The sequence below is a fragment of the Pituophis catenifer genome, unplaced genomic scaffold (genome assembly GCF_029215685.1).
Source record: "Pituophis catenifer annectens isolate HBS135680 unplaced genomic scaffold, rPitCat1.0.hap2 SCAF_2, whole genome shotgun sequence".
Lineage (NCBI taxonomy): Eukaryota > Metazoa > Chordata > Lepidosauria > Squamata > Colubridae > Pituophis > Pituophis catenifer.
In genome coordinates this window covers 144,567,863-144,585,245 of record NW_027256882.1, presented here as the reverse complement: position 1 = coordinate 144,585,245, position 17,383 = coordinate 144,567,863, and the positions used below count along the sequence as shown (strand labels likewise).

Here is a 17,383-nt window from a genome sequence, read left to right as displayed (position 1 = left end):
CATTGTGCTAGCTTAGCCTTTTTCTATATCATTCCATGAATCCTCCTCTTTTTTTGTGTCATTCTCTGCCTCTGTAATCCTCTTTCTATGTTAATAACAATAGCACTTAGACTTATATACTGCTTCATAGTGCTTTTACAGCCCTCTCTAAGCTGTTTACAGAGTCAGCTTATTGCCCCCAACAATTTGGGTCCTCATTTTACTGAACTCGGAAGGATGGAAGGCTGAATCAATTTCTCCAATGCTTTAGGTGCCCAGCTGAGAGTGATCATTTGCTTGTCAGCGAGGATTGTGTCTGGCAGTCTGAGTGAATGGGGAAAATCTTTTGAGGCCAGCTCCCTGGATAACAGAATAACAGACTAATGGAGTTGGAAGGGACCTTGGAGGTCATCTGTCCAACCTCTGCTCAAACATAAGATACCTGAATAGCTGAATTGGTCTGTGCACAGAGAATTGGGTGCATGGACAAAATGAAGAGGAGAAGGAGGAAAAAGTAAACGGAGAAAACATTTTGTTGCTTTCTCAACAAGCATTAGAATGAGAGGCTGTTTAAGGAAGTGCAAATTACATTTGCACAGAGCATAATTAATCTGGCATTAATTACCATGAGAGATGGTGATGCCCCTAACTTGGATGGCTTTAAAAGGGAATTATTTTAAGCCCAGGGCTATTAATGTGGAAGACTTCTTATTTACTTTCAAGTTGGTGGCAACACATGATTTGCAGGGGAACAACCATGAGAGGACTCTGCTTGCAAATACCTGATGGACTGAGGAAGGTGATATACAACACAAAATACTGGATAAAATGGGCCTTGACCTGGTGTAACAAGTTTTTTCTTATGTTTTAAATCTCCTGTGGGACTTAGCAGTCTTGTCTTTGCTCACCTTTCCTGCAAATGTACTTCGTATTGTGCAAGATTGAGAACTAAAGGAGTAGCTGCATTTAAATCATGCCAGTCACAAATGAGGTGCTTCAGTTTAGAACCAACTGGGTTCCATTATCTTTATGGATCCCAGTGTGGCTTGCCAGCCTCTGTCACAGCTATAGCCTTTCTCCTTTTCAATTTCCAGGCTCCCTGATGCTCTTGACTGTCAATCATACATAACGAAAAGCTATTATGCTGCAAAACAACATCCAGCATCCTCTGTCTTTAGCACCAAGCAGACCATAAGACCCCCTATGAAAGAAAATGAGGGACGGTTGCAGCCAAGTGTCTGTCTGCCTTAAAAAGGGAAAGAAAGGAATGTCCTGTCTGAGCAGAATGGTTCCAGAGGGATGACGGCATGATAAATTGGTGCTTTGTAATTGGTTATTCCCCACAGCAGCCATTCAGGACACCTCAAAATTCTGGATACGTTCATCAGTTCTAAATGGTTGGACACCCTGGGCAGCCTTGTAACTTTTGAGTTGTGGTTTTTTTCCTGGGGAGGGGGGAGCGGTGAAGTCAGCATTGATTCTTGGCAACTGCCTTGACCAGTGATGGCGAACGTTTTGCGCTCAGTGTGTCGAAAATTCAGACAATGCCTAACTTGACTCTGGGCATATCACATTCCCAAACAAAAAAGAAACAGTTCTCTACTGTCTCTCCCATCTAGGCCCTCATGAATTACTGCTGTCACTCAAAAAGGTTACCTCAAACTGTTCTCTAAGGTATGTTCTCCTTGCAGCCTATCCAAGGCTGCTCTGGGTCAACAAGGTCTTTGTTCTTGAAATGGCTTGGGAGAACGCTCTTCCATGGCTTTTGCAGCCTCCAAAAACCATGCAAAAGTATGCCCTGTTCTCATGGGCCTCTCAATATTCAGAGGTTCCGGAGGCCACATGAGAGAGTGACCCTCAGGTGCAACTTCCTGAGGCTGCACAGAGCACATTTTATTTTATTTTATTCACATTTTATTTCAGGGCCCCATTCCCACATGGACCCTGAAAATTGCACAAGAATGGGTTGTAGTTTTGAGAATAGTTGTTGGATGTTGTTGAATGCTGGCATGTCATCTGAAATGCCGTGTGACACCCTTGACACGTGTCGTATTTCTCAATCACTGTCTTAGACCTTACCGTTTTCTTGGCAAGATTTTAAAAGTAGTTTGCCTTCCCTTTAGGACCAAAAGAGGCTGGCTGGCTGAAGGGCACCCAGCTTAATCACTTGACAGAGGTAGTTTGTTTAAATGGGTCTCAGCATTGGGGCCTAATAAAGAATGGTTTCATGAAGGAGTTTAACTTGAAGAAGCAACTCAATACATGAAAATAATGTAATTCAGTAGCATGAGAAGACTGGATTACCTAAAAACCCTGCATATGTCATTCACTTCAGGTGTCAGAAGATGATATGCCAGAAGTACTATAAATGAGATGGACTAGGCTGCTATTTGCTTTATTTCAGAAGAATTAAAGCTCCATTTGGATCCTTAGAGATCTGAGAGGGAAAATACATTTGTGAGGCCCAAACCTCCAGTCATCCTGTGCCAGATTCCTCTGAAAGACAAATGGCTGTTTTGTTTCTCAGTTTATTTTATGTGAGTGGAGATCTGAAGATTTGGCTAGAAAACACCTTTCCTCAGAGGCTCTTGTTTAGTCTAAGGGTGTAAATGTTTGAAATGAAAACTGAAGGAATGCAATAAGTCTTGCAGATTTAGCTAATGGGTGTATAAGGGGCTCACTGGATCAGACTAGCATTCTATTACAGACATTGGAAAGCAGCTTATTTAGACAGCAATCCTTCCTTATCATCTACTTCTCAGGAGAGGTATTGTCAGCCTTTCAAGGTACATCAGAGTAGGAAGCCAAAGTCATGTAGCCCAGAGTTCCCCAATCCCAGTTCTGTGGACTGGCACCGGATCTGCAGTATGGTCTATGCAAAGAAGTGAAGCCCCATCCGTGAGATGCAGGAAGCATGGAAAACCACACCCACTCCAGTCCATGAAAAAACCTTTCTCCATGGAACCGGTACCTGGTGCCCAAAAGGTTGGAGGCCACTGATGTAGGCCAATACTACTTACATTGTAAAGCTATAGTAAGAAAATCATATAGGACAGTGATGGCTAAACTTTTACGGACTGAGTGCCCAAAGCATGCATGCCCAAACTCCCAAAATACAATGCATGTGTGGTCCCCGCACATGCGCCCCCTGCACATGCACGTGCACCACCCCTGGACATGCACGGCAGAGACCCGACCAGCTGGCCGGTGGGAGGCACGTGCACATACGCAGTAGAGCTGAAGTGGGCCAGCAGCTCGCGTACCCACAGAGGGCGCCGTGTGCCACAGGTTCACCATCACGAATATAGGATATTAATACAATCATCAATTCTGCCTTGTAGAAAATCTCCCATTTAAGAATCCACAAGATTCCAGAGTAGATGATATTTCCCTATAGTTGGATAATGATGTGAGACCAAATTTCATCAGAGTGCGATATCACAATGAGACAGTGGTCACTTTACCAATATCAAGACTGCTTATCTCTTAGTCTGAGATTAAAGGCTGTATCCTGTTCCAAGACCGAGTGGCTGTGGCTTCCAGCGTCCCGATATAGTCAGCTGGTGCCATCACTGACTATTTATTTATTTATTTATTTATTTATTTATTTATTTATTTAATCAAATTTCTATACCACCCTACTCCCGAAGGACTCAGGGCGGTGAACAGCCAAGATAAAATACAGATAATACAAATATTAAAAATCCCTTAAAATTATTAAATATTTTGGCCAAAACACAAATTAAAACACCCAATTTATAAAATCACGAATTAAAAAATTTAAAAAATAATTTAAAATTTAAAAGAGGGGAGTTAGGCCAGGCCAGCTTGCTGAAATAGAAAAGTTTTGAGAGCACGGCGAAACGTGCGCAGGTCCGGGATCTTCCGTATCTCTGGGGGGAGCTCGTTCCAGATGGTAGGTGCCCCCACAGAGAAGGCTCTCCCCCTGGGGGCCGCCAGTCGACACTGTTTGGCCGACGGCACCCTGAGGAGCCCCTCTCTATGGGAGCGTACTGGTCGGTGAGAGGCTATTGGTAGCAGAAGGCGGTCTCGTAGATACTCCGGTCCGATGCCATGGAGCGCTCTAAAGGTGGTAACCAAAACCTTGAAGCGCACCCGGAAGACCACCGGGAGCCAGTGCAGCTCACGCAGGAGGGGGGTCACATGGGAGCGCCACGTCGCTCCCATAACCACCCGCGCGGCTGCATTCTGGACCAGCTGGAGCCTCCGGGTGCTCCTTAAGGGGAGCCCCATGTAGAGAGCATTGCAGTAGTCCAAGCGGGAAGTAACGAGAGCATGAGTGACCGTATTTAACGAGTCCCGATCCAGAAAGGGACGCAACTGGCGAATCAGGCGGACCTGATAAAAAGTCCCCCTGGCCACGGCCGTCATGTGCTTTTCTAAAGACAGCCGTGAGTCCAGGAGGACACCCAAGTTGCGAACCCTCTCTGTGGGGGCCAATGACTCGCCCCCAATAGTCAGTGATGGCACCAACTGACTATATCGGGATGTCGGAAACCACAGCCACTCGGTCTTGGATGGGTTGAGCCTGAGTCTGTTTCTCCCCATCCAGATCCGCACTTCAAGGGCATCATTGGTGTGGTCCGGGGTGGAGATGTACAGCTGAGTATCATCAGCGTACTGATGGTACTTCACCCCGAAACCACGGATGATCTCACCCAGCGGCTTCACATAAATGTTGAACAGAAGGGGCGAGAGGACCGACCCTTGTGGAACCCCACATACAAGGGGCCTCGGAGTCGACCTCTGCCCCCCTGTCAACACAGACTGCGACCGGTCAGAGAGAAAGGAGGAGAACCACCGTAGGACGGTGCCCCCCACCCCTAACTCCTCTAGCCGGTGCAGCATGATACCATGATCGATGGTATCAAAAGCCGCTGAGAGGTCTAATAGGACCAGGACAGAGGAACAACCCCTGTCCCGAGCCCTCCAGAGATCATCAACCAACGCGATTGGGGGTGAATCTCTGCCCCCCACAGAGAGGGCTCGCAAGCTGGGTGTCCTCCTGGATGCACAGCTGTCTTTAGAAGAGCATATGACGGCCGTGCCCAGGGGGGCTTTTTATCAGGTTCGCCTGATTCGCCAGTTGCAGCCCTTTCTGGACCGGGATGCCTTGCGCATGGTCACTCACGCCCTTGTCACCTCCCGGCTGGACTATTGTAATGCTCTCTACATGGGGCTCCCCTTTAAGAGCACTCGGAGGCTCCAACTGGTCCAGAATGTGGCCGCGCGGGTGGTTATGGGCACAACCTGTTGTGCCCATGTGACACCCGTCCTGTGCGAGCTGCACTGGCTCCCAGTGGTCTTTCGGGTGTGATTCAAGGTGTTGGTTATCATCTTTAAAGTGCTCCATGGCATAGGACCCGGGTACCTTCGAGACCGACTTCTGCCACCAACAGCCTCCCACTGGCCAGTTCACTCCCACAGAGAGGGTCTCCTCAGGGTGCCATCAACCAAGTTATGTCGGCTGGCAACACCCAGGGGGAGGGCCTTCTTTGTGGGAGCCCCTGCCCTGTGGAATGAACTGCCCCCGGAAATGCGTAAGATCTCCGACCTCCGTGTATTTCGCTGTGCCCTCAAGACCCTGCTGTTCCGCCAAGCCGGGCTATCAATGTAATGATTTTTAAATTGGGTTTTAAATTTTGGGTTTTTAAATCTGAGCCGAAATTATGTAATAATTTTAATTATTTTTTAACTGATGTTTGTCTTTGTGTTTTTAATAGGCTGTACACCGCCCTGAGTCCTTTGGGAGAAGGGCGGTATAGAAATAAAATTATTTATTTATTATTTATTTATTTATTTATATGTTAGCCTATGTTAGTTGGGGCTTTAAATTTTGAAGGGTCTTTGAAAGTTGAAGAAATTCTGGGTTATCTTTCTCCCAATGAGCATGCTGTCACAATGAGAAAGTATAACTCTGGAGTTAGCAGTTACAGTGTGTGATGTCCTAGTCTTGTTTTTTTTCAGTGCTACCTCTGTATAAAATCAGGAGGGGTGGCCATTGAGAATTTTGGGGTTAAGTGTCATTAATGCATTACGAACACTTGGCTCTGGTCTTTTGCTGACATTTGAAGCAGCAGTTTACATGTTCTGAACCAGGGTTTGAATGCAGTGATGAGTAGAAGAAGATTAAAAATTTTTTTTGAATCTTTACAAAATGGAGACCTTTTATCAGTTGGGAATATTGACCATGTGATGTTTCTGTGTTTCCATTATGTAATTGAGGCTCAATTTACTGTATTTTTCGGACTATAAAGTGCACCAGTGTCTAAGACGCACCAAGATTTCAAAGAGGTAAGTAAGAAAAAAAAAGGTTTTCCCCAGCCCACAGGAGCACTCTGCAGGCCTCCCAAAGCCTCTGCTGCCCTGTTTTTGCAAAAAACAGGCCCGTCTTTTTGCAAAAATGGGGCACGTGCGGCGAGGCTTTGGGAGGCCAAAAATGGCTGTATTCGGGTATAAGATGCACCAACATTTCCACCCTCTTTTAGGGGGGAAAAAAGTGCATCTTATACTCCAAAAAGTATGGTATTTTTGTGATGCTTATTACATGCTTATTACACATATGGGTAACCTCATGCTTAAGTACTGTAGTGTATTTGCACTTGGTCTAGAACAGTGATGGTGAACCTTTTAGGCACAGAGTGCCCAAACCGGAAGGTGTGCGTGTGAGCACCAGAACACCGGAAACCTAACGACCAGCTGGCTGGCATGCATGCGCGCCTCAGAAACCCGATGACCAGCTGGCCAGTGCGCCTGCACACATTGGAAACCTGACGACCAGCTTGCTGAGCTGGGGCGACAGCGCACGTGCCTACAGAGAGGGCTCTGTGCCACCTCTGCCATGCGTGCCATAGATTCGTCATCACGTGTCTAGAAGCTCATGAAAAATGTAGCAATTGATTGTTGATGTGTACATGTGACTCCCATATAGAAATAAATGTCTTAAAGGCCTATTAATCCACTGAGTCAGTTTTGGAGTTTTCCTTATGATATAAATGGCACTAAATACTGTACAGTAAATCCTTGACTTACAATCATTCATTTAATGACTGTTCGAGTATCAGTGGCACTGAAAAAAATTTCTTATATCTATTTTTCACACACCCGTTGCAGCATTCCTGCAGTCAAGTAATCAAAATCTGGACACTTAGTAACTGGCATGTATTTATGACAGTCGCACTGTCCTGGGGTCATTGTGATCATCTTTTGTGAACTTCTGTCAAGCAAAGTCAGTAGGGAAGCCAGATTCACTTAGCAACTATGTTACTAATGTAACGACTTGGGTCATTCCCTTAACAACCATGGCAAGAAAGGTCATAAAATGGGGCAAAATTCACTTAACAACTGTCTTGCTTATCAATGGAAATTTTGGACTCAATTGTGGTAGTAAGTCAAGAAATAGTTGTAACATGGAACCAGGGAGGTTGAAGCTGGCTAAAGTGGAAATAAGGCATCGTTTTTAAGACCCTGCAGGTGCTTTTCATCTCCAGAGCTGAGAAATGAGTGGAATTTCACTTATGAATAAGATGTAGAATTTACACCCTTGAATCGATGTATAAATATGGTTAGATTCCCAGATTCTGTAATGACTGATTGTGATTATAAGAGTTTCTCTCACATCTGCCTAAAAAAAAAAAAGAAACAAACAAACTTATCTATGGGAAGCTGATCCATGGCCTTCAATCATCTATAGCTATGCTCCTGCGTGTGTGTTTGTGTTTCTTGAAAGTGATTTATTGCCACACTTAGGGTAAAGCCCAAATTAGTTTTGTTTTCATTTTCCTCTCCTTCCTGTACATGTTTTTAACAGTTTATTATTTTTCTGGTGCATTTTATGTATTCTAAACCGCTTGAGATACTGTAATATTGGAAGCAATATACCGTATTTTTCGGAGTATAAGATGCACTTTTTTCTCCCCTAAAAGAGGGTGGAAATGTTGGTGCATCTTATAAACCAAATACAGCCATTTTTGGCCTCCCGAAGCCCTGCCTCGTGTGGGCCATTTTTACGAAAAACGGGCCTGTTTTTCGCAAAAACGGTGCGCAGAGGATTTGGGAGGCCTGCAGAGTGTTCCTGGGGGCTGGGGAGGGCAAAAACCTTTTTTTCCCCCTTACTTACCTCTTCGAAATCTTGGTGCATCTTATACACTGGTGGGTCTTATAGTCCGAAAAATACGGTAGTAAACTGAGTATTAAGAAGAAATAGCCCTGACAATCATCGTTGACATTTTAAATATGTTCCCCAAAGCTGTTGGAAGAGAGAGTGACCTAGTTGCATAGATCACACTTCTCCAAATAGCTCTTATTATTTCCCCCTTAAAAGCCACAGTCATTATAACCATGATTACAGATCTTCTAACATAGTTACCCTGTTGGTCTAGGACACCCAAGTTAATTTTCTAATCATTTAGTTTTGTGTAACTCTTTGCTCGGGCTTTTGAGCGCATGGCAATAAGGCCAAGCGCTTATTTCAGGGTTAAAAAAAAAAATATAAGACAGGGTCTTATTTATCCGGGCTCAGCTTGGATGTTTTGCTCATGATGCTCTCTCTTGGTCTTTGTCTTTTCTTGTAACTTTTGTAGTTTTTTACTGTAATCCATTGTTTTATTACAGATAATCCTCAATTTACAACCATTTAAAACAATGTCCATTAGAGTTAAATGGGGCTGACAGCTTTAATGAGTTAACAAGCACTTTCTTGTTTAACTTTCGCTTTCCACGCCCTTAACAAGCCAGCACCATTTTCTTTCAATTTTTTCCCGTTCTCATCAGACCCAGAAAGAAACAATATTCAGCTGGAGTTAAAGTTTGGTACCTGCAGTTATAATGTCTCCTGTCTTTGCTCTGCCTGCTTTTAATCCAAATGTTGTTAAGAAGTTGCTTGCAGGGATGTTCGCGGCGTCTTGTTCTGCATAAAGCAGACACGTCCCGGATTCAGAGCTCTACCAGGTTCCTGGGGAGCTCTCACCCTTCGAGCTCCAGGATTGTTCCTGGAGCTCTTGGGGAGCTCTACCCGCATCCAGCTGCTCTTTTTCCCCTCTTTTCCTGAGGGGAAAGATTCCAAGCCGCTAGACAGCTGATTTTCGCTGTTCTAGCGGCTTAACGAAATCACGGGGCTAGTGCTCCCAAAGGAGCGACCGCCGACGCCTGCGGAGCCACCGGAAGTCCCGCAACTGGCATTATTTATGACAGTTGTAATATTCTGGGATCATGTGATCAATTTTTGTGATCTTCTGACAAGCAAAGTCAATGGTTCCCCAGAAGATCACAAAAGTTGATCACATGACCCAGAGTCACTTAATAACTGTGATACTATTTAAGAACTGCAATGCTTCACTTAACAACTGTGGCAAAAAGGGTTTTAAAATTGGACAAAACTTACTTAACAACTGTCTTGCTTAGCAACAGAAATTTGGGGTCGTAAGTCAAGAACTACCTGTATATATTTTGCATTTTAACCCTTTTATTCTAAAAAGGAATGTACATAAACTCCAGCAGCTTATGTAGAATAATATGGAGATAACCTTTATAAAGATATGCAAGAGCTATTAAGGCAGTGGTTCTCAACCTTCCTAATGCTGTGACCCTTTAATACAGTTCCTCATGTTGTGGTGACCCCCAACCAGGGGTGGGTTCTAAATTTTTTTACTACCGGTTCTGTGGGCGTGGCTTATTTTGTGGGCGTGGCTTGGAGGTCATGTGACTGGGTGGGTGTGGCTAGCTGGTCATGTGACCGGGTGGCCATGGCTATGTGTATAGGGACTACTCAGAGGGCTGAAAAAAGTCATTTCTGACAGGTCCTCGCACTTTTGACCGGTCTTCGCACTTATGACTGGTCATCATTTATGCCCATTGTAGCATTCTTAACAATGTGTCACTCATTTCACAACTGCTTCTCTTCACCATGGTGACAAGATAGGGCAAAAACGTAAAATGTGAGGACAGTCATAAGTTCGAAGACTGGTCAAAAGTGCGAGGACCAGTCAGAAATAACTTTTTCTGCCCTCTGAGTAGTCCATATGCATAAAAGGATACAGCAGTAGAGAGGGATGAAGGAAGGGAAGGGAAATTAGAGTAGGAGTGAGGGTAAGAGAGGGAGGAAGAGAGGAGGAGAAGGAGAAAGGAAGAGGAAGTAGGGAGGAGAAGAAGAGGGGGAGGAAGAGAAAGTAAGAAGGAAAGAAAAGAGAGAGGTGGTAGGTTTGAGGAGAAAGATTGCTGTACAATAAAAAAGATGAAAGGGAAGAAAGCCAACCCCAAACAAATATAAAGATATTAAGATAAAGAATGAATTGTTAAACTTTAAAGAATAAAAAAGAACAAATATGAATAAATAATAATTAGAAACACACATACAAACATACAATGTATTTTCTTTGAACAGAGTATTTGGCCGGTTCACAAATTTAACCAGTGTTTAGTCATTTCAATTAAATTTACAATTTCTATATTTCCTTTTTGCCATATTTATTCCTCATCTATTTTTGTAAAAAAACAATATTACCCTTCATCCTCATCTCTAATCTTAATCAAATTCAATTTTTCCCTTCTATTCTATATTATACCCCTTCCCATTGTCATATATTTTTATATCCATCCTTACATTGGTTAATTATGTAATATTACAGTTGTTTAATATAAATTCAACATTTTAATATAAATCAATTAGTTATATAACTACCTTTTTTGTATATTAATCAATATGAACATGAATATTCCAATTATTTCCATGCAATCCAATTTCTTAAAATCAATTAATTATATTTACCAATAATAATAAACCAAATAATTTCCCCCATATATTCCTCCAAACCACAACTTAACCATTTCTGCTTTCAACACAATATACAATTAATCGTATCTCAATTATTACAATTCCCTAGTTAAATGGAGCTTTTTTTCTTTTGTGTTTTAAAATCTCCTCTTTTTCCCTAAATTTCCCGTTGTTTGCACCTACCTTTTTTGGTGAGGAAAAAGAAATCTGCCTGCCTAATTTTCCAACGTGCAAAGCCAACAGCCTGCTTTACTTTCTCTTTCGTTTTTCAGTATAGCTAGGGGGAAAAAAATCTGCACTCTTTCCAAGCAAGCAGCAGAGCTCTGAGCAAAACAGCTGAGAGCAAATCAGCTGGGGGTCAGGAGCAAGGGCTAATTAGCCTATGCTGAAGCTCCGTGGGCCAATACAATTACAAAAAAACACCGAACCGTTTGTTAAATTGCTGGCTCGCCCGCCCCTCGCCCACCACTATTTATTGGCAATAAATAGTGGTGCGGAGGGGCGGGGCAAGCCAGCAATTTAACAAACGGTTTGGCTGCACCACTGGCTCTAGGGCGGCCCTTTGAAGCCTGGGGGCAAGAATTTAAACAGTTTTTTTTCCTCTAGCCATCGGAGGCAGCAATAGATTGGGAGTGGGCGGGGTAAACGAACGGCCGGCGATCCAACAGAGCAGAGAGTGAGGGTGAGTGAAAGTGTGGGGGGGGAGAGAGGGCTTTGGCGACCCCTGTGAAATGGCCGTTCGACCCCCAGGTTGAGAACCGCTGTATTAAGGGAAAAGTAAAAAAAACAGCTCTATCCTGGGAAAGGGGAAGACTTGAGAAATTCCTCTTAAAGTGTATTTATTTAATCAAATTTAGACGCTGCCCATCTCACTATCCAAGTGGGTGGCTTACAAGTAAAGATCATGATGATGATGAAAAGGTATAGATCATAAAACCATGTAAAGAGAGACAATTAAAATAGACTAAAAGAAAGACAAGGAACAAGGAAAAACAAACATTAAAAAGATAAGTGAAAACGCTGAGGGAGTGCCTTCAAGGTGCCAATCACTTCCAAGGATACATGGTGCTGTTTGATCCCCATATGAGTTGTCAGTTGTCAGAGCCAGGTCTTCATGCTCTTCAGGAAGACCAAGGGAGTGGGAGGGTCAACATCCCCCCTGGGGCAAGGATGTTCCATAAGGCAGGGGAAACAGCAGAGTAAGAACCTTTTCTTAGACTTCACCAAGAAACTAAGTTCTTTAACCGATAGGGTCAGATATTGATCCTGCCATTGCCTATTGGATTACTCATCAGAATTTGCATGCTGTGCCTTTAATATTGTTCTTACTGTCATAGAAGGAAGCCTGTTGCTATATATAAAATGATGAAGGCACAGGTGTCCAAACTGCGGCCACAGGTTTTTCAGTGATAAACCAAATAAACTGTCCTTCTTCCTACCTGTAGAATCACAGCAAGATGTAAAATGATTTAATTTTGTTGTACGTGGTGCAATTACAATAAAGTGAACTTAAGAGATTTTGGTAGTTTGCTTGCTGAAATTGCCTTGTTTATTTTTTTTGGCTTCTGGGCTATCTTGTGTTCAAATTTAAAGTAATTGGGAGTCACCTAGTATTTTTTTTTTTACACTATTTGAGTAAAATAGACTTACGCAGTGGTGGGCTGCAACTGGTTCTGTGAGCGTGTGCATTTGTGTGCCTAATGCGCTTGCGCGCAGTGTTCAAAATGCAGCAATTTGAAGCTCAGTTGCTTACCTTCTAAGGCAGCCCACGTAAGTAGAACAGTGGAGGCGCAGAAATCAGTTGTGCCGCGCGAATCAGCTGAGCCAGAAAGAAGGAAATATAGGACAGGATAGGGCGGGGCCGGGGCCAGCTGATCATCGGAACTACCAGTTTGCTCGAACCGGCAGCAGCCCACCACTGGATTTACGGAAGCATTCACATGGATACTATTAGAGCCTCACACTTTTGTGCAAGCCAATCAATCTTGACTAATAAAGGTTTCAATTTTTATGCTTGGAATAAATTCCATTCATGCAATTTTAAATAAAATATGTAATTTGGTTCCTTTGTGGTATCCTAGATGTTAAAATACATTAGGGTCAAGAAGGGTCAGGGTGAGAGATTCCAAGCTATTAAAAGGCTCTTCACAAAAGCTCTTTTCTTTGAAGACTTGCTAAGGCAACCATATGGCTTTTCAGATTTACCACTTGCAGGGTTCTCTCCAGATCATTTTAAGGCTTGGATTTCTAAGAAATGATGGGTTATGGTGGATCATTCTGCCATCCTGAATACAGTATTGAGAATATGCAGATAGATTCCTAAATATATTAGGACTTATTGAGGCAGAAAGTAAGTTTCAGCAACAGACTTTATATGCTGAACCTTGCACTCTGAAGTATTCCTCAAGAAAAGTGATTGATGTCTGTGGCAGACTTTGCAAGATGAAGCTTAATAAAAAATAAATGCATTTTTTTAAAATTTTTCAGGCAAGAAGAAAAATCCAGGTTTGAAAATTCCTAAAGAAGCATTTGAACAACCACAGACAAGCTCAACGTATGTATATCTTAATATTGTTATGGTGGGTGGATGAGGGACACGGAGAGGGGGCTGGAGCAGTTCAACCTCAATCCCCTCTTAATTCCATGAGTTTCAGCAGATTTTAACAGATCTGAAGGGTGACTGCTAGAGTGGCTTAGCAGCTCTCCTTTGTTGCAAGTGCTGTGTTTGATTAAAAGTGAGAGCAAAGAGGACCTTTGACGAGAACTAAGGTAGTATGTGCTAATTCAGTGGGCTTATATTGCACAGAATTAATAACCAGCCAGGTGGTGTTGCCTGCAAAACCTGGACTGTGATACTGAGATCTGGAAAATATGTTAATAAGTCTTTAACTCCTATGAGCCTGTCCTTACATCTTTAGGACAGGCTCATAGGAGTTAAGGGCCAGTGGTGAAATCCAGTTTTTTTTTTTACTACCAGTTCTGTGGGCGTGGCTTGGTGGGCGTGGCAGTGGAAGGATACTGCAAAATCTCCATTCCCACCCCACTCCACGGGAAGGATATTGCAAAATCCCCATTCCCTCCCCACTCTGGGGCCAGCCAGAGGTGGCATTTGCCAGTTCGCCAAACTACTCAAAATTTCCACTACTGGTTCTCCAGAACCTGTCACAACCTGCTGGATTTCACTCCTGTTAAGGGCTTATTATACTGTAGGTTGCTGGACGTTTGTGGAAGTGACAGAGGTTTGATAACTGGCTGGAAGTTTTTCAGGTCTGTTCAGAGTTTCAGGAATCAGCGGATTAAGAATTGTTTGGAGCGAACCTCTGGATGATTCAGTAGGTCATGGTTGTCAAACTCGTGGCGTCATGTTGTCGACTTTTCCCCACTTTGCTAAAATGGGGGTGGGCGTAGCCAGCGTGTGACGCATCTGGCCCATGTGGCTGCACGTTTGACACCCCTGCAGTAGGTAAAGTTGCCTGTCTCCTGTACTTGATCAAGGGCCAGCTGGAGCTGTATAGTCAGGTGTTGCCATGCTCTATCTGCCCCAGTGCTTGTCCATCAGACCTAATTGCCCTAGTTTCCAGCTGTTGGTCCTGAATACATGCTTGGCTTGAAATAAAGTTTCCCTCATCTACAATCTAGCAATAGCACTTAGCAATAGCACCTAGATTTATATACCACTTCACAGTGCTTTACAGCCCTTTCTAAGCGGTTTACAGAGTCAGCCTAATGCTTCCAACAATCTGGGTCCTCCTTTTACGAATCTCGGAAGGATGGAAGGCTGAGTCAACCTTGAGCCAGGAAGAATCAAATTGCTGAACTGCAGACAGCCAGCAGTCAGCAGAAGAAGCCTGCAGAACTGCATTCTAACCACTGCGCCACCACGGCTCTAGTTGTGCATGAGAGAGTCAACCTTGCATGTATTAAGTGAACCTGGCAGGACATGGGGCAGAGGTGGGGTGCCCCTCTTGGAAATGTGGCCATCAATGTTTTGTTTGGCAGGCAACACTGGGGTAGGAGCAGTGGTGTTGCGATTGTCATTTGAAGGGGCTCCAGTGGCTTCTGGGGCTACTGCTCTGTAGAAACCGGATATGAGATATTTCTCATGAAGTTAAACTCTAGAGATCAGCTAGATCATTATTTTTAAAATAATGACAGAGTAACTCTCAATATGTATGTATGTATGTATGTATATATATATATATATATATATACACACACACACACACACACACACACACCACACACACACACACACACACACATAAATAAATATATATTGTCAAAGAAAAGAAAAAATACATGAAAAGTGTTTTTCAAAGGTATAATACATCATTTTAGCTGTAAATAGTTTACAATACATGAAAAGTGTTTTTAAAAGATATAATACATCATTTTAGCTGTAAATAGTTTACAAATCTATATATAATTATATATCTACCATAGTACATATATACTTTTGAAGAGTCCTTGGTGTTCTCCCCTCATTTTAACCCTGAGCTACAAATATTCTGTTGATTTTTTTTTTTGATAAGCAAACTGGTAGATTAAAAAGCAGAACAAATTATGCACAGAGAGATATCCTTTCATTGTGTATGTGGGAAATCACAGCACAGTTGGTGAGTGCTAGCTTTTGCATCACATTTTAGGATATTGGGATCATTAAACTGTCATATTCAAGAAGCAGTTCTTGGATTACTTTTACTGTACATTGCATTCTAACAAGCTCACTGTTTGAACTTTTTGACTCTTTTAGTTGTGGAGTTTTTATTCATTTCAAAGCTGTGACATAGATGAAAATGTCAGGCAGCATTTTCTTGCTTGATCTGCAACGATCACCAGGAGGAAAACCAAGTTTCTCTTTGCTATCTTGTCTCTTGTTTTCTGGGTTTGTGTGATGTCTTCCGTAACCGTTAGCTTCAAAGTCTGATGGGGCCTGGAAAACCCTTAAAGTCCTTTCCACAGCTTCCAGGAAAAAGATAATGTTTGCCTAGTGTGCAGGGTCATGGAGAGTGACTTGGAGCCTTGACATTTGCTGGATTAATGATTACTTGAGGATACCTTGGCAAATTTGTTAGATAACACAGAGACTTATTTCACTGAATTGTGTCAAGCTGTCCTTTCTTTCTAATTTGGCAATCAGCTAGGAAAACAACCTTTTTTTCCACTTGCTCCTGACTGTGTCTGCTGTATTTCCTTTCAAAAAGGAGGTCTGTTTTAGCTTATAACTTCCTTTGGATGCAGTTTCCAAGACTTCATATAGTATCTGCTTTTTTCCCGGGCTTCCCTCTTCTTTCAATTGATAACAAGGCATCCAAAACACGCAATGAAAGTACAGTCTCCACCAAGAACCTGATAGTGCTCTAGCAATCAATAGAAGGACTTCTTAAGACTGAATGTTCTCTTGTGACCAATTTCCTAGAGCAGAACCTCTTCTCCTTTCTTTAGCTTTCAGTTGGCCATACCTACATCATTGACAAATGTCTGGAAATTAATAGCAACTCAGGTGTGACTGTCTCACCAGCAGATATTAAATAAGCCCACGGTAGGGAAGAAGTTACCAGTTTGGGAATGGGGAAGGTTTAAAGCTAATGTAGAACGATCAACGGATAAATTGAGGTAGACAAGATTATTTATGAAGACTATGTAAAAATAACGCTTCGATAAAGATACAGATTTACAGGGGCTTCCACTGTAAATAAGGTCATATGTATAGTTGCATTGTTCCGGTGTTCACATGTTACATTTCTGGTTATTTGATGTGACCCATCACAAGAGTCTACTGCTGTTTCTATCGTCTTGTCCTAGTGCCTCTTAGCGTTATGATAGCCCCTAACAGACTATTTTTTTTCAAAGTGTGTTTCTTCAAGGTTCAGTGACTGTCCTCTTTGACCAGAAACCAACACTCACTGCCCTAGTTTTCTGCACTATAATCAATATGTCTTGCAGATATAGGGCACTAAATAAAATCAACATCAACAACATTAATAAGTCAGGAAAGTGGGAGAGGGTCTTTAACCTTCCCTGCTTATTAGTCCTAACCTATTATCCTATATATAAATGTATGCATGTGTGTGCAGGCTGTCATTTATTACTCCCTCATATAATGTGACCGTTAATGTCTTAAAACTGGTCCATTCCAGCTCTGTGGAGTATCTGCTGGAATTCACCGCACGTTGTGATGACACAATATTTTCCCACTTCACATTATTAACTGCTGCTGATTGGGAACTGGATAGGGAATAATGATGATCGATAGCTGTTCCATATTTACCCCAGTATCAAAATTTAGCTCTGAAATATTCATGGAAGTTCTAAAAATTATTCTAATGTTATATGAGGCAAACCATTTAAAACAGACAGCGAATATATTTTCAGAACTGTATTGCTATTTAGGAGTTCTGAGTTATTTAAGCAACCTTTTTTTTTTAATGAACAATTTAAGAAAAGGAAATACCTATTTGAAATTTGAAATACAGTAAGCAAGTTTCCATTGATATCAGAAGTTGAAAATTCAGGAGAAGGGAAGGGGAAGTAGAGAAGAGAAGAAGAAGGTGGGGAAAGAAATTTGGAAGGAGAAGAGGGAAAGGCTAGTTTGAGGAGAAAGATTGCTGT

At 42.5% G+C, this 17,383-nt stretch overlaps 1 protein-coding gene across 2 annotated transcripts in view; it reads left to right on the top strand.

The window, feature by feature from the left end:
- Positions 1–17,383, top strand: part of MAP2K6 (mitogen-activated protein kinase kinase 6) — a 99,589-nt gene that overhangs the window by 43,479 nt on the left and 38,727 nt on the right. For both annotated transcript variants that reach the window (XM_070937710.1, XM_070937711.1), the window contains exon 2: positions 13,259–13,325. In XM_070937710.1, coding sequence (XP_070793811.1) covers positions 13,259–13,325 — 67 coding nt within the window. The remainder of the gene's footprint in view (positions 1–13,258; positions 13,326–17,383) is intronic.